The sequence below is a fragment of the Dioscorea cayenensis genome, chromosome 14 (assembly GCF_009730915.1).
Source record: "Dioscorea cayenensis subsp. rotundata cultivar TDr96_F1 chromosome 14, TDr96_F1_v2_PseudoChromosome.rev07_lg8_w22 25.fasta, whole genome shotgun sequence".
NCBI classification, from domain to species: Eukaryota; Viridiplantae; Streptophyta; class Magnoliopsida; order Dioscoreales; family Dioscoreaceae; genus Dioscorea; species Dioscorea cayenensis.
This window is the reverse complement of record NC_052484.1, coordinates 5,789,481-5,807,576: the sequence shown is the minus strand read 5'-3', so window position 1 is coordinate 5,807,576 and position 18,096 is coordinate 5,789,481. Positions and strand designations below refer to the sequence as shown.

General features: G+C 34.0%; 2 protein-coding genes across 2 annotated transcripts; both read right to left on the bottom strand.

Moving 5' to 3' along the window:
* Positions 1 to 805: 805 nt before the first annotated feature.
* On the bottom strand, positions 806 to 2,967 carry LOC120276066. The gene is made up of 4 exons (XM_039282806.1): positions 2,706 to 2,967; positions 2,188 to 2,330; positions 1,700 to 2,142; positions 806 to 1,331 (listed from the first exon to the last, which is right to left on the bottom strand). Exons 1-4 carry the CDS (start codon positions 2,965 to 2,967, stop codon positions 806 to 808), a joined length of 1,374 nt encoding a protein of 457 aa, XP_039138740.1.
* A 12,235-nt stretch (positions 2,968 to 15,202) lies between these two features.
* On the bottom strand, positions 15,203 to 17,353 carry LOC120276064. Its single transcript, XM_039282805.1, has 5 exons — positions 16,922 to 17,353; positions 16,672 to 16,828; positions 16,236 to 16,389; positions 16,044 to 16,131; positions 15,203 to 15,967 (listed from the first exon to the last, which is right to left on the bottom strand). Exons 1-5 carry the CDS (start codon positions 17,351 to 17,353, stop codon positions 15,380 to 15,382), a joined length of 1,419 nt encoding a protein of 472 aa, XP_039138739.1. The 3' UTR covers positions 15,203 to 15,379.
* Positions 17,354 to 18,096: the final 743 nt, after the last annotated feature.

The window sequence follows — 18,096 nt, the reverse complement described above, 5'->3', positions numbered from 1 at the left end:
TGTCATCTTGATGCCTATTATACTTCATGGTCACTTCCATCTCCTCTTACTCGATAAAGTGAAGAAGGAATATATTCATTATTCCTCGTCTGTCAGTCTTGAATATGATCAAGATGCCATCCACATGGTAAACAATGTTTTCATTCGTTTAAACTGTTTCTATTTTTGTCACCGTTTGTCTTGACCGATGCATGTTTTGTTGACAGCGGGAACTATTCGATAGATGTTTAGCAATTGAATTTGGTGATAACGCAGTGGAAACTTACCCTCTTAGACACGAACGGAATTGCCCGTGGCAAAAGCCGGGTACAGTCGATTGTCCAGTCTATGTCATGCGCTTCATAGAGCAAATACTCGCTGGTGAGAAACTAAAACTTCCCCAGACGGACATTCCACACTTGCGTCTACGTTTTGTGGCACGCATATTGATGGATGGCATCGCCCGTGGTCGCCGAACTTCCGGACAATGAAAGAATTGTTAGGATATGTTTAACAATACATGCCTATTAACTTGACTTTTTTCCTATTTTGAGTTCTGGACATATACTTATTTGCATATCACTATTAATATTCTTGTTCGTCATGCTCGAATATGCTTATCTACTTAAAAAGAATCATTTTTAGTTAAAATTAGTTCATACTGCTTAAACATAGCTAATACGGCTTAAATTTCGTTCATGCAGCAATTGAATTTCGATAATACTGCTTAACATTGGTTCATACTAGTTAAACTTTGTTGTTTTCACTAAAAATTAAAACATACCGCTTTTGTTGTGGCACGCTACATGTACATAACATCATGTAGTTAGTCAGCTATCGATACATTACAGGATCTACAGTTATGACCAGCATCATGGCAACGGCTGCATCGTAATTCATGAACGCTTGATGGTTGTGACTCTAGACGCTTCCGTCTTGGCCGACCAACTGGCTTCTTGGTGATTGGAGGGCGCACAAGTAGTTCGCTGTTGATATCATCTGGTACTGAAAATATGGCTTCTGCATATGCTTGTCGGTAAGAGTCCACTGTGAAGTAGTCATCGATATATCGATGAATATTTGTGTCTGTCTGCAATATTGCCGCACATGCATGTTTGCATGGAATGCCATACACCTGCCACATACAACATGAGCATGTCCAAGCGTTCAAATTGATGCAGTAGTTCTTTTGGTCAACTACTTCAAAATGGTCACCGTCGGAACGGCCGACCAGTAGGTTGCGAGACTCTTCAACAAGTTCCTCAATCTTTCGATGAATAACAGGACATAGACGTCTCTCCCATCTTTGAGATTGTTCACGTTGATGACACAACATGCCCATCAGCTTAAACCTTCGTACGAAAGACAAGTCATGAAATAATAATCGGAAATATTAAAACTTAATCAGGAACACTATAATTTAATTGTAAAAATTGATACTTAAGAGGTAACAATTAAAATTAAGCGAAATATTTGAAACTTAAGCAGAAAAATTATAATTTAATCGTAAACTATGTAATTTAAGCGATAAATCCTAATATTAAGCGATAACAAGTAAATTTACGCGAAACAATTTAAACGTAAGCACAAAAAATATAATTTAATCGGAAACGATTGATATTAAGCGGAAACAATTAATATTAAGCGAAATAATTGAAACTCAATCGGTAACAAATAAATTTAAGTGGTAACAAATAAAGTTAAGCGAAATGGTGTGTACCTTATTGAGTCTACCATGTTTGTGACAGGGAGATGGCGTGCCTCTTTTATCCATGCATTATACGACTCCGCCACGTTTGAGTACATCTCCACCCATCTATCACCTTTGAACATGTAGTTCGCCCAGTGTGCCAGATCGGATTTCTGCATCAACCATTGATGTGCATCAGTCGATGTGTTTAACAGATTGGCAACATCGTCATCGAATTCTTTTTCAGCACATGAAAACGCAATTCTTGATAATATAGACCAACACCGTTCTTTCAATGACTTGCCAAGTCTGACATTTGCTTTCATGAAGTTTGCTTCCAAGTGGCGTAAACAATATGCATGCGGTGAGGAAGGTAATACCTTCGCGACAGCATTGATAAGGCCCTTGGACCTATCAGATATAAATGTAATAATTTTCACATATTCGTCATCATCGTATATAGTATCTCCAAGCTTTGACAAGAACCATGTCTAGTTCGCATCCGTTTCATTATCTACGATTGCAAATGCTACATGAAAGAAACCATCGTTCCCATCTTTCCCCGTTGCACCTAACAAAGTGCCCCCGTACTTACCAAGCAAGTGAGTTCCATCCAGGTACAGCAATGGCCTACATCCGGTCTTGAAACCAATGACACATGCTTTGAAGGCAAAAAAAACACGTTTGAAACAGGAACCATCATTCTCTACTATAGCAACGCTACCAGGGTTTGTTACTAATACCTTCTTCGCGTACCACATCAATAAATCCTAGCTCGCCACCTCATTCCCATGGAGAACATCCTTGGCGACCTCTTTCCCTAGCCAAGCTTGTTTATAGGATAAAGAGACACCGTGGTCTCACAACATATCACACTGAATATCAATAGCCCTATATAGGGGACGGTCCTTCAGCTTTTGTATGACACGTGCACTCACCCAATTTTTTGATGCCTTAGGATGTGAGGATGTGCCAATACTGCCACCACATGTGTGTGTGGGATACATCGTCTTGATCCTAAACGTCTCGTGGTTACCTTCCATGGACGCATGTACACGCCATTCACAACCTTCAGCAGCGCACTTGACAGTCACTCTTTGCTTGTCATTTTTGATGAATGTAAAGTTAAAATTGTGTTTGATAGCAAAATTTCTAAGTGCATCTTTAAAATGTTCACTGTCAGAAAATTGATCACAGACTTCCATTGAAACAATCTCATGATCTTCTGACGAAAGCCGGATGGCAAGAACCCCCAAAGGTTGTTGATGGGGTGGAAATGTGCCCCTATTGAGTGACATACTCGCCGAAAATGATTCACTGTAGTGTACAAATCAGATAACTCTAAGTGAAAGCATGGCACTTTTATGCGCAATCAAACAACTTTAAACGAAAACTTTTACTCGAAATCAAAGAATTTTAAGCGATATCCTAAAGGTTTAAGCAAACTCGGATAAGTTTAAGCGAAATAGTATAACCTTAAGCGGATGAAGAAAATAGTTTAAGCGATATCGGATAATATTAAGCGAAAACATAAATTATTAAGCGTAAACAGGGAAAGTAAGCGGATATATATATATATATATAATGTTCACAAAAAAGAAGGGTTTTGTTGAATTAAAAATTAAAAACAATAATGACAAAATTAAAATAATGGTTGGATACGAGGGGGACCAAATCCCATGACTCTCGTATGTAAAGTGCGCGCTTCCATTTAAGCAGCCTTTAAGCGATATCGGTTAATATTAAGCGAAAACAGAAAGTTTTAAGTAGTAACAGACAAATATAAGTTGAAATGGATAATGGTAAATGATATCTCCAGAAATTAACCAGAAAGTGCATGCAATAAGTGATGACTCTATACACTATACGAGAAATATTATTTATGAATGAGGACATAATGCAGAAGAATGAAATAAAATGAGTACACATTAAGCAAAGAAAGGATATTTACAAAGGGAGTGAGGAACACGATGGCATGTCTACAACATTTGCATCTGCATCTGCATCAACAATAAGGTCAACAGCAGCGCTATTTAGTATTTGATATATTTGGCACATACGCTTGAAGTCAATTTCAGAATCAATGGGACAAATAGTTCGGTTTGCATCGGGTGTGACAAACTTCACTTTCACAGTGCTAATGTCAAGCCCCCATCTTTGACATATCTCATCTATAATTAACTCCCAAGGAGTCGACACTGTGAACTGGAGGACTCGACCCTCCCCCCTATACCTAGCAAGCTCGCATAAAAGGTATCTATTGGCTTCTGCATGAAGAAAGCATGGTCAACAATTGCATGACCACAAAAAATAAAACAAAAACAAGTGTGGAGAAGCTCACATGAATTGTCTTCCGGGTGAAAAAAATATTCAAAAGTACAAGAGTGCAAAAATAAAAACCGGAACAACGGGGAAGAGACAAATCTATCTATCCTGCGTAGATGGAAACAAAAAAAAACCCAACAAAAAGGATGATGGAAGAAGAACAAGGCAGCTTGGGTTAAAGAAGCATGTAAAGTTCAAACTGACAACCGTACTATTTTCCAAAAAGTTGACAAGATCGGGCGCTAGCTTTCCCTCCAAATAGTAGGGCAAAAATGGAATTTTGGATGAAGTTCACTGACGGAGTTACAGCCAGGGACCAATCCGTCAGTAAAATAAAAAGGGAGGGACTGTTTGTCAAATTCAAATGTCAGAGGGACTTTTAGGGATGTTTGAAAACTTTCAGGGACTAAAAAATAATTTTTCCTTAATAATAATAATAATAATAATAATAATAATAATAATAATAATAATAATAATAATAATAATAATAATAAGGAAGCAACCTAGACACACGCAACTTAAAAGTTAAAACACAACTTTAGTGCTTTGCCCATTTAGCAAAGTTAAGGAAGCTTTAATTGTAAATGTGAGAGTTATATGTGTAATGTTATAAATAATTAATGTTTCATTTATATTCATATATTAATATAAACGATAAGGGTTAACTAACTATATTTATGTGTGTATTTAAGTATGTATGTATGTATATATGTGTGTATGAATATGTATAAGAAAAATTACATTATAACATATGTACGTTCTGAGAAGTTGAGAGGATTTTCTATGACTATGGGTGCAAATAAAATAATTTAGAAAAATGCCTCTTAAGTTTTGTTATATAAAATGAAAAACCTTATTTTCTCATATCTATTGAACCAAACCAGACCATGTACAATAAATATTATATGACAATTAGGTGTCATTTAGTTCACGTTAATGTAAAGATATTACTATATTTGAAACTGTAGCATGGCTATCTAAGATTTTCAACAGTGAAATATTATCAAGGAATCATTTCCAAGTTTTATTTTTATTTTAGGGATTTATCCTTTTATCTTTTTTTTTTTAATATCTAATTTAATTTGTTTAATTTTTGTGTGATTAGTTGTTGTGTAAAAATATTTGATATTTGTTAATGATTGTTGGATATTTGTCAAATATTTGTTTTATTATTTGTCATGAAAATTGTTATGAAATAATGTTAGATGTTTGTTGTGATTAATTGTTATGAAATTATTTTTTTGAGAAAGGCGACAAGCACCGGAACCCAAGGACGAACACGTGGGGGAGCAGTGCTCACCACCAAACCGTGCCCTCACCTTGCGCGAGATGGGGATCAAACTCGGGGAGCCACGCTCGACACGAGGCGAACACCCTATGCAAGGGACCCAATGGCAATAGACCAAATGGTCGTTGGCTTATGAAAATTTTGATTATTCATTAGATTATTTGTTAAATAATTATTGCATTTAATAATTGAATTAGATGTGAATTTGTTTAAAGTTATTTTTTAATTGTATTATTTGTTAATTTAATGCTTAATTGGTTGAGTTAATCACTAATCAGGTAGATATGATAGCATTTTTACATCTAAACCAAAATTTATATATTTATTTATGTATTTTATATTTTTGAAATATTAATTATTATAATTTCAAGTTGAATTAATAGAATTGTTTCATATTTATAATTTTTTTAAATTTAAATTTAGTACCCCTAATTTTGTTTTTGGTTCTGCCACTGTATATATATAATATATATAAATATATAAAATATATAGACTTTATATAATATAATTATACATATACATATACATATATAAGCCCACATATTCTAGGGAAGTTTGTAGATTTAAAATCTTTAGATTCTCATGGCAATGTTGGATCGACATCCAATAGCCCCTGATCGCCTGCTCTCTCACAAAAACCCATACCCCACCCATCTTCTCTCTTATTTATTCGTTTCAGTAAATGTTTTACAAACATCCTCATATAATGTATTATATGTATACACACGTGTGTGTGATCTGGATTAATAAACATCTTTCAGGTTCAAGGGTATTTCGGGAATTTTGGTACTTTACCAAGTTGATTACACTACAACAATAAACGCAATTTACGACACAAAAAATTAAAAATGTGTCGCAGATCGCAATTTGTAACATAATCTGTGACACAATAAAATGTGTCGCGTTTTTGATGTCGCAAATATTTGCGACGCATTTGAATACTGTGTCACAAAATTTGTGACACAAAATAAAAACTTTGCAAATTTAATCGCAATTCATGGATCCTCTGAAATAATATTTTCCATTCAATTTGCAACGATATGCGACAATTGATTTCGACACAATTTCTGCGTCACAATAAATGTCATTCTTTGCGACTTATTTTGATTGTCTCAAAGCTTTACACGTTGCAAATTGTGTTGCAAATATTGAGTATTTTTGCAATAAATTTTGTGACCCATTTTGTTTGTCGCAAAACTTTTTGTTTCGCAAATTGTGTTGCAAATGTGTGTGATGTTTTGCAACAAAATTTGAGACACATTTCGATTGTTGCAAATTGTGTTGCATCTTTGTAAGATATTTTGTGACACAATTTTATTGTCGCAAATCATGTTGCAAATTAATTATTCATAACCATGATTATTTATAATAATTTTTTAACTATTTTCACAAACTTGTTTTAAAGCCTAATTTTCAATCCTGAACAATAACTTTTATAATATTTTTCAAAATAAACATTCCAATCGATAAATATCCAGAATAACAATGCAATACAAAATATAATAGTTCAAACATCTAATACAACAAACAAATACAAAATGTAATAGTCCAAGTATCTAATATAATCCAAAACACCACATTCATTTTGTTGCAATATCATCGACAGGCTGAGGCTGTTCAACATTCTCTGAAGTGTGAGAGGCATGGGAAGCAGACTCTCCAGTCCTGGCAAGAGCATGAGAAGTACGAGGAGTTATCTCAAAGTTTACCTGAATACCTCAAGATTCTAATAGAGAAAGGATGTACTGGTTCTGGTGCTTCTGCTCCTCGTATGCTTTCTCTAAAAATTCTAGCTTACTCATAACCTCTGGAGGCATAGAAGGAATAGATTGTTGAGTTCTCAACTATTACCTCCTTGCATTTTAAAATGAATTCTGGTTTCACAAACGCTGCAACATTAGTCAACACTATCTCTCTAGCTTCCTAGCAGAACCAAAAAAGGAACCAATGATTAAATAAATAATGGGCGAAGTAGTGCTATGAATTATGAAATGTGATGCAGAATGAAATATGTGTATATATATATATATATCAAGGATACACTTTTGCAGTTTTTCCATAAAAACACTCGTAGGCAGTTGTATGGATATGCAATCATTCACCCAACTACCCCTTATTCAACCTCTCTATATTCCTACCCTAGCACCTCATAATCCTCTATCACATTGCCTTTTTCTACCTCTAAAAATTTACCAAATAAAATAAAGGTCAATAATGTTCTTTATGTTTCCTATTTATATTATATTGTCTCTCTTTTCATCTTAGACATTAATAGATGACAATCTTACAAGACTAAAGTCTTTCACTCTTATGTGAAGAACATATAGATTTTCAATTTGGTGCAAAGGTTTGTAAACTCAAACTAAAAAAGGAAACCAAATTACTTGCTCTGTCTTGGAGGAGAACTTGGAAAATGTAGATCAAAAAATGGCAGTCTTTGTCATGTTGAGTATATTCCGCATTTTGCCAGCACACAATATAAATATGTATGTCATTCATGTGAAGGATTGGATTTGGTTGTTTGGTTCACTCATGGATTGGATCTTGTGTCTGAGAATAGTACAATTTGAATTAACAATTCATATCGATAAAATGTAATAAATATTAAATAATTCATATAGTACATATAGTATGTCTTTGCAATTCTATAATTGCTAAAACAAGCTAAGCAAGTTCAAAATCCCAGATGTTCTAAATACAAGCAACCAAACCATAGCATATTAATCTAAAGTATAGATGACATATAAAATCCACAATATATAACTCTTAAATCAGTTCTAGAAGCCTGAGAGAACATTTATAACATATTGACACCAATAACAATACTCAGAAATGACAATCAAATTCACCTCGATTCCTTCAACAGTTTCCTTGTATCCTGACTGTAAATATTCCCTAGTTATTGTCTCTTCAGGATAGTTAGGAGTTTGTGGGTAGAAGTCAAGTGGTCCAAGGCTGCAAGAGATTTTAAGTAGAACAATGTCAGAAAAAATAATTATTAAAACCGTTTAGAGCAAATAATCAATTAAAACTTGCTCATCTTTAGCTAGAATAATATTGTCTGGCAGAAACATAGATGTCGCATAACCCAGAGTTCCAAAATCAAGATTATCACCAAATGAACAATTAAATTCATTCATAATAATATTTGGAAATAAAAAGACTAAAAAAAGGAAACTCACTTAAGAGTTTGTATTAAGACAATCATTCTAAAGAAAATATGAAATTTGCTCTTTTTAGAAATCTGACTACTTGATGTATTTAATCAAACTATGCAATTGAGTAATGGTCCATTAATCAAACAAAATCCCAACTCCATATGTGTGGGCACAAGTGCACATCTTGTTGCAGATGCCACCCATTACCAAATTATATCTTACCCATAATCAGGAAAAAATATATATATATATATATATATGTATATCATTATGATGAATCGTCTACAACTAATAAAGCCCCAGTTTATTTCTCCCCCCTTCTTTCCGTCTGTTTGTTCTTGTTTTCTTATATTTAATCTTTAGCGGGAAAATAGGAAACCAAAACACATGATGTACAAAATTTTTCCAACTTAATAAAGTCATAAACCAACCAGATGAAACTTTATTTACTAATGCAAAATTTACCGGGAACTAAGTGGTTCTTTCTCGCACTTTAGATTGTAAGGTGTTAGCAGTGATGTCCTCCTGCAAATGCAAATTCAGGGCTAAGAAAATTAATTCCAGGAAAGAAAAATAAATAACCATATAAAAAAATATCATATAGAACATTATCAAAATAAAAAACAACATAAAAATCAATAATCAAGGCTTAGTTGAGATTTTGTAATTAAAAAAAAATGATCATGGACTGAAGGTGAGACAATAGAATCATAAGATAAATTTCATCTTCCACATGAAAGGTTATGTTTTTTTACACTGGCACTAGTCTTTTCTTCGCTACTAAATTAGACCAATAGAAAGTACAAATGCAAGATAAATAAAACATCAAAATGTAGAAGAGAAAATTAAGTTACACTACAAGAAAAATACCAAATCGGTACGGTGATATCGGCACGGAAATGAGTTTAAAAACCGTGCCAAATTGATTTTGGCACCGTATTTGGCACCAAAAATTAACTATGCCTATAGAATGGTCACAAATAAATTTTGGCACCGCCTTTTTATACCGTGCCAAATTTTGGCACTGTGTTTGGAACCCTTTCTTTACTATTGTGCCAAATATTAACATTGATATTTGGCACGGACTTCGGTTCCATATTTGGCACAGTTTTGGCACGGTTTTATAGTGCAGTATTTGGTACGGTTTTTTGGCACGATTTTATATATTATATTTTTTCACAATAATTGGCACAGTTTTTGGGGAAAAAAATTGTCACGGCTTTTGGCACGCTTTTATTTATTTTATAAAAAAAATAATTTTTATTTAAATTTTCTTGAATTACACCCATCAATTTTTTTTAATTGCTAAACAAAAATTATTTATTGAATTAACAATACATACACATTCCTTTAATCAACTTCTTCAACATCTTCTGACTAACAATAAATGAATTAATAATCAACCATACTTGATCTTTCTCTAATAATGTGTTCCATTCCTTTTGTGCCACCAATGACCTTGTAGACTTTTCATGCAATGAAATTCTATAATTCAAATCACCAAGCGAGACTACCCTACTGCATAAATAACAAACAAACAAGAAAAATGTTACTTAATTTTATATATGGTTCATACTTAATTGTTCTATAAAATGGAAACTAAAGGCAAGTGGTGCAATTTATACTTTAATAAGACTTTGGCGGTTCCAACTTGCAAATAACTTAATGATTTTATAAATAAATTATATTAACAGTCACCATCTGCGTTGAGATCAGTACTCACTCATGATCAAGTATTTTCTTTGGTTGATCAAGAAAAGGTCCTCTTGCAAAACCAGTCCTTGAGAAGATCTCCACAGCATCTGAATTCCTGAGCATTTCATCTCCTTTTCCTCCATATATATGGATTGCTGGCTAAGCAATCCATATATCTGAATTCTTGACAATAATGTTAAGCAAAAATTAGAGGACTAGCAGCTCAGACAATGACATGGACCAACAAGATAGTTTCGTGAATGGTTTTTTCAACTAAAATATTTAATTTTTAGTGATAAGAACATCAATGTTGAATGATTAATTTAATAAATTACTATATTTTGATATAACAAATAGAAAACAATTAGTTATACATAAAAATAAGTAATTAAAATGTTTTGGACTCACCTGGAGGTGGATGATAAAACTTAAGTTCCTTCCATTCATTAAAGTCCTCCCAGTTTTGCATTCTTAAACGTGTCTTCATTCCCCTGCTGAAGCAAAAGTTTAGGATAGGAGTCAACTGGAGAGATGACTTCCAAATTATGACAGTTTTTGCATGAAATGCTTGAAATCATCTACTTCTAAATGTGGAAAAAGATGTCCAAAATGCAGGCAACTTATCAGGTTAGCAAATAATATCAACAGCCTCAATCATTTGAACTTGTTCTCAGAAATACGAAATATGAATATAAATACGAAAAACTCTCTTAGTGTCAATGTGCTTATAATTTTGCAGCAACACAAGGTCATACACAGTGAACACAGTGCTTTGGAACACAATTCAACTTCTATTTCCTGATGAAATCAAGGCAAGAACAAAGTGCATCAATACATCATCACCTAAAACAAGCCCGGAAAGACTAACAAGGACCACCATTAGCCAAGCTCCGAGAGCAATAAAAGTATGAAGCAACATAAATAAAAATATTACAAGTATATGTGCAAGCCCGGAAAGACTAACATAAATAAAAATATTACAAGTATATGTGCAAACTTATAATTCTACAACATAATGTTCAATCAATAGTCATAATAATAATCAAAGTATGAAGCAAAAGCCAAGAAAATGATGCAATTTAACATAAGAAGGAATATCATGAGAGAAGTAAAGCGTAAGGGGTCTAATTTTTTTTTTTTTTTAATTTTTTATCACACTCTGCATGCGTAGTCCTTCACTTCTTGAGTTCTTGTCTTTTTTAATTTAATATTTACCCAACAAAGCCAAGAAAAGACCTTAATTTAGCTGATCTTCCTGCTAATTCTACCTTTTGAGTTGTCAGAAATTTGGGCCCTGTGTTGGACCAAGTATGCACTCCCAAGACTTACCTTTATATAATTTTGTGGGTCTCTATGCCTAGCACAACACACCAGGACAAACTTTTGACTTTGTGACCCAGTAAGCCCTCTAAATTTAAACTGGTTGAGTCAATTCAATCCACAAAATAAAACTACATCAATTTGTCACTTCAATGGTTTCTCAGAAATTTCTCTAAAGCTAACTACCCCAGTTTGCTAATTGAACAGTTGAGCAGTTGAACTTTCACTATTTATTTTGAATAAGACTCATGCATGTGAACTCACATAGTGAACCTCACATGTTTGGTTTTGATGGTTGTTCACGCAGTTTGATTTACAATTGGGAATAGTCAATAAAGAGAAGAGAATATCATAAGGAGCATTGACAACCAAATGAGAGGGAACAAACATTAATATGGCATTTCTAATTTAATCTTATCAGAATGAATAATTAACATCTTGAAGTTCACGTTTGATTTTTGTGAAAAAGATGAACTATCATACAGTGGTGGAGATAGTTCCACATCAACTCCCAGGAGCTATGGAAAACTCAAGACTTCTAGGAGCTATGGAAAACTTCAAGGCTTTTCCTCCTCATCAACTCCCACATCATATAGAAACCAAAATTTACACAAATGAATATACTTCATACCAAAACAAGGAAAGGAAATGGTTTGGCAACTTAAACATGATCAAGGAAATCAGTGCATTGAATGCATATGCACTAACAGTGAAAAAGAATATAATGCCTCTATGAGAACTGTGCATAAGTATAGCAAAGGAAAGGAATGATACAAGTAAATAAATAAATAATACCTCATGTATTCTTCTGAAGTGACAATTGAGGAAATGATAAATTATTGGAACATAATCATCTCTTTGCCATTGTAGGATCAGAAGAATTGTCATAAAACCAATATACACATATCCAAATGATTGTCCACCTATAACTGAAGAAGACATAACAATGTTACGTCATATGATTTTATCCTATTTAAGCATATAAGATGATTTCGTTCTCGGAGTTTAAGCATACATTACTTTTAAGTTAAGCACAAATGCACCATCCAATCATCTGCATCATTTCACTTTGCTTTACTATTCAAGACCCCTGCAAGCACACCGAATCATTGATACATAATGTCTAAAGGATTTCTAACAGCTAACAATATAAATTAATACATAAATAAACATGCATATAAAAACTAGAATGAATTGGTAATTAGAGAACATACCAAGCCCTTATAGTCATGTGCACAAGGAAAGTTTTGCAGCCTGGAAAACAGAAAATCATGCTAAAAGACAATTCATGACCTTTACCCCAAACAAAAATTTTTGAAAACATTAGAATGAATGGTTGCTGAATAAACTGAAGTGAACTATTGTATGAATAGTTGCTTCATCTTCCTTATCAGCCAGTTGAAGAGATACTAACTTCTACACCAACAACTTTAAGAAGACAAAACTCAAAGTAAGCTTTAACATATATCCTCTTCTTCATCATTGGGGCCATCAAGAGTGGTGTGATGTCTCTTTCTTGTCGGAGAGTGCTCATCAACATGCGATTGTGCCTCCGCTGTTGGTGCTCTAGGGATAGATCTCGTGAGAGTAGCGACATGCATATCGGAGAGGTCAATGCCCTTAACCCTAAGTGCTGCAAGCAGTGACATTTCAAATGACTCGCGACGAGTCCACTCAATCCACATCACATCATGTTCGGCTCGCATCTTATCATGCTCGGCTAGCATTGCATTATGCTCGGCTTGGGTTTTTGCTAGCTCTGCCTGCAACTCATTAATTTGGGCATATAATTGCCCACTTGAATGAGAAGGCCCTGAACGTGGCTTGTGATTGATTGAAGACATTTGCCTAATTATATTGCCCTTTCCCAACACTCTATTACGACTTCCAACAGCAATGCGGTCCCACTATTCATTTTGGTTGATAGAATTCTCATCTTCTCCTTGATCACGCTTATCTGCAATGGCTTTATCAAATTGTTCCTGCATCCATCAAAAATTAGATCTAATTAATAAAAAATAATTTATAAATATCTAAAGTATCCTATAAAGGAATATATATATACACATATAATAAAGTAAATAAATTTATTCATTGAAACTATTACTCGGAAATAAATTGATGAAACCATTACTAGAAAGACACTAATTTCACAAATTGATTCAAATAAATTAACTTCTTAAGGAAATTATAGTATACTTACAACAATTTGTGTAGCACGCTCACCCTCGAGGGTGCCATCCTTCTTCCCGTGAGTGCGAATGAAACATTCTTTTGGTGTCGGTTCCCTACCCAAGTCTTCAATCTAAAATAATAGCATAATAAAAAATTTAAAGAATTAACTAAATCATAAATAATAATAATAATAATTATTATTATTATTATTAAATAGAATATGGGCATTACAAGCCTGAGTCGGTGCACAGCAGTGCTGACAGATCCACCATGATAAATAACAAACGAAGAAGCCCCATTTACAGCACTGTTCTTTTTGTTTTGCTCACTTATTTTCTTGAACTCTTCCGACCCCCAATATTTCTGCAAACTTTCCCAAACTGAAGGGGTCATCCACTCAAGAGGAGCCTTGTAAAGTGTACGTGCAAGGTATAAATGCTTTTTCAACCATTCACTCGCCTCATGATTGAAATGACATAATATCATAGACTCATGCTGCGACTCCCATGTGTAAATACCCTAAAGAAAGAAATATTAACTACATTAATATATTTTTAATAGTAAAGCAATATATTTAATTAAATAATATTTACCCTAAAAGCTGTGAACATTCTCTGTCGTACATCTCTAGGCACTTTTCCCCATCCAGTCCATGCTTCTTTGTAGTGGCCTTGGACCAAATCATGTATTGCTCTTTTAACTTCGTAATCTCTGAAAAAAGTGAAATTAATACATTTTAATTATAAAATTTAAGAATTTTCTTAAGGAATTTATATATATAATTGTAAAATGTTTAGAAAATAAAATTTACTTACATAACTACACTATCAGGAGTAATAAGCCACGGGAGTCCAGTGCTATTAGATTCATTGGGTTGATCCTCTGTTGCCTCATGTTGGTCCTCAGAGGCATGGGTAGATGCCTCGGCATGTGGAGTTAGTGGAGGCTGTGAAGCTGAAGGAGATTGTGTAGTCGATGGGCTCACTTCTGGTGCCTGAATATTTGGATGTATACATGGAGGCATTCCCAATTCTGGTGAAGTATTGGAGACTAATTTCGAGCTAACAGACTTCTGACGAATACTTGAGGTGGATCGGCCTCGGCCTGATACAGATCGACCACCATGTCTCAATGTCGATCGACCCCGACCTATAAGTTGTAAAACATGGAAACAAATTTCACTCAAATTAAAGGATACATGAAAAGCAAGGATGTTTCATGCGATAAATATATTATACAAATAATTCAACCAACATTATTATAATAAAATAATAAGCTTGACCAAAAAGATAAATGCTTTAAAAAAAAACCTAGCCAAACCTGATACAGAGCTATAGTCTGGATAATGAGTCATCCCACTTCAACTAAACAATCTATCCAAACAATAAAAGACTTGGGTGAATATAAATGATAAGAAAAAAAAAATTTAGAATGTCAATAACTTAATTAGAAAGGTAGAAGAAAAACATGATCATAAATGAGATATATATCTATCACCACACACATCCATAAAAAACTAGAAACAACATAGAAATATGAAGTTTTTGTCAAAAAGATAAAAAAAAAAAACACAAGATATTTAGTAATTAATTAAAAGTCATGTTCTCCCAAATCATCATCATCATCATCATCATCATCATCAATTTCTTCATATTCATTATCTTCCTGCTCATCTTCTTCATCTTCCTCAGTTTCACTTTCTGAAATATCTTGCATCCGTTCAGATAATTCAGCAAATTGTTTTTTGCCTTATGGATCAACCAAAGAAGGAATCTCTTGTATAATACTGATAACCGGATTTGATGTAATTTCCTCCATTTGATATGCGGTGCTATCTTTGCCTGGCCAACTTGCCTCAACCATTCTCTTAGCTTTTGTCTTGCACACAGCTAACCAATCAACCTTATCCTTTTTCATGCTAGGATACTCAATATAGTTCACTTGAATGGCTTGTTGTGCCAATACAAATGGATCATACTTTGCATACATTTTTTTCCGATTAACATCAACCAATTTATATAAAGGATTAACCTTGGTGCCATTTATTGGATCAAACCATGTACACTCGAAGAGGACAACACGGTTCCATCTATTACCATGGTACTCAAGTTGGACTACATCCTGCAATAAACCATAGAAATCAGTGCATATCTCCTCAACATTGGACCCTTGTACACATATGCCACTATTCATGGTGGCTTTCTCAATGCCATGGGTGACACTATCAAAGTTATAACCATTGATGAAGTATCCTGGCCATGTTGTCACTTTCATAGATGGACCCCAAGCAAGGCTTTGCAAGAGAGGATCAATGACTTGATTGACCTTATTTGCCACCTAAACCCAAAAATTGAATATGAGATGTATTGTCATTCTCTTGATGCAATTTCAAGATATTAAAATGATTACTTACAAAATTTTCAAACCACTTTGCAAAATGCTTATCAATTGCCTTATTGATGGCATCAAGAGAGTTCCCTTGTAGGTAGTTGACAAATATCCTATGAATGCGCATTTAAGTAAGAAAATTAAAAAAATTATATTGAAGTTAGATATTATATAGATTGTAAAATTGATTGTTCTATTAATTGATAATATAACTTACTTGTAATATGGTTGCACTTCTGGACAATTTCGTAATATATAAGTATGTGCCACATGCAACTTATTTTCAGAAAGCCATCTAATCTTTGGACGACCTTGACTTCGACCTATGTAATTGAATATAGAGAAAGGTTCAAAGGCACCATCATTAATCCCTTCATCATTTCATAGAGGTCGCATCCTTCTACATGATACATGAGGTTCAAAATAATGTTCTGCAAAAATGTTGATTTCTTGTGCAATATAAGCTTGACAAATTGAACCCTCAACATGTGCCTTATTCTTGAATGTTTTTTTTTCAAGTCATAAAGAAACCTACAAGTACAAGGATGAAAAAACATTACATAAACTAAACAAAATTATCTTAAATTCAATAAAGTTAGATTGCAATTTTTGTTACCTCTCAAAGGGATACATCCATCTATATTGAACAGGACCTCCAATTCTAGCTTCATAAGGCAAATGGATAATGAGATGCTCCATAGAATCAAAGAAAGATGGAGGGAATATTTTCTCCAAGTTGCATAAAATCACCGCAACCTTTTTCTCTAACTCCATTAGTTTATCAATGTCAAGCATAGCAGAGCATATTGTCTGGAATAATATACTCAATTATGTTAATGGATTCCATATGAACGAGGGTACCATTTCTCTAAAAGCAATCGGGATAAGTCTCTGCATAAATACGTGGCAGTCGTGACTCTTCATGCAGGTTATCTTCAATGCATTCATATCAACACATTTTCCAAGATTAGAAGCATAACCATCGGGAAACCTCAAGTTATGAAGCCATTCACAAATAACCCTCCTCTGATCTTTGGTTAAGGTGTATAATGCTTTTGGAATAGTCTGACTTATACTATTTGAAGGAATTGCTATCTCCTTACGGTCACAAAGAATTCCAACATCTTTCCTGGCCTTCATATTATCTTTACTCTTCCCTTTCACATTCATCACAGTATAGAAAACATTTTCAAACACATTTTTCTCTATGTGCAACACATCAAGATTATGTCGGATCAAGTTAGTTTTCCAATATGGTAGATTCCAAAAAATACTTCTTTTCATCCACTTGTGACTTTTTCCATACTCTGCAGGTGTGTTAATGGGGTCCTCCATGGCCGTTGGGAAAAACATTACCTGATGAAAAATTTCCTCCCCCGACAACATTGGAGATGGATCACTCTTTTCCACTCTACCTCGGATAAAAGACTTCTTATCTTTTTGATAGGAATGATTTCAAGGTAAAAATACCCGATGACAATCAAAATAACTTACTTTTCTACCATGTTGTAGGTAAAAAGCATTGGAATTCTCCATACATATTGGACATCCTAATACCCCAGCAGTACTCCATCCCGATAACATTCCATAAGCTGGAAAATCACTAATTGTCCACAAAAGTGCAGCCCTCATAAAAAAATGTTCATCTTTTGAAACATCATAAGTCATGGCACCAACAATCCACAAACTATTCAACTCTTCAATCAAAGGTTGTAAAAAAACATCTATGTTCTTTTTTTGGATTTTTAGGCCCAGGACAAATTAGTGATAAAAACATATAAGGGCTTTTCATGCACATGCCCGGTGGAAGGTTGTAAGGAGTTACAATTACTGGCCAACATGAATAAGTCTTCCCAAATTGTCCATGAGGTGCAAAGCCATCCGCACAGAGGCCCAATCGAATGTTGTGAGGTTCTCTAGCAAAATCAGGATAAATTTTATCAAAATGTTTCCATGCCTCAGCATCGGATGGATGACATATTACCCCATCATTTCTTTTGTGTGTAGCATGCCAAGTCATATGTGTTGCTGTTGCATTAGAAGCATATAGCCTTTGTAATCTTGGAGTTAGTGGCAAG

Excerpts from the sequence above, each read along its gene's own strand:
- LOC120276066 (XM_039282806.1), bottom strand. The coding sequence starts at position 2,967 with ATGTCACTCAATAGGGGCACATTTCCACCCCATCAACAACCTTTGGGG. Across the intron at positions 2,331-2,705 it reads TGTACATGCGTCCATGGAAG|CATGTGTCATTGGTTTCAAG; the intron begins GTAACCACGAGA and ends TTGCCTTCAAAG. Across the intron at positions 1,332-1,699 it reads AACATGGTAGACTCAATAAG|GTTTAAGCTGATGGGCATGT; the intron begins GTACACACCATT and ends TTTCGTACGAAG.
- LOC120276064 (XM_039282805.1), bottom strand. The coding sequence starts at position 17,353 with ATGGAGGACCCCATTAACACACCTGCAGAGTATGGAAAAAGTCACAAG. Across the intron at positions 16,829-16,921 it reads TGAAGAGTCACGACTGCCAC|ACAATATGCTCTGCTATGCT; the intron begins GTATTTATGCAG and ends ATATTATTCCAG. Across the intron at positions 16,132-16,235 it reads GAAGTGCAACCATATTACAA|GATATTTGTCAACTACCTAC; the intron begins GTAAGTTATATT and ends GCGCATTCATAG.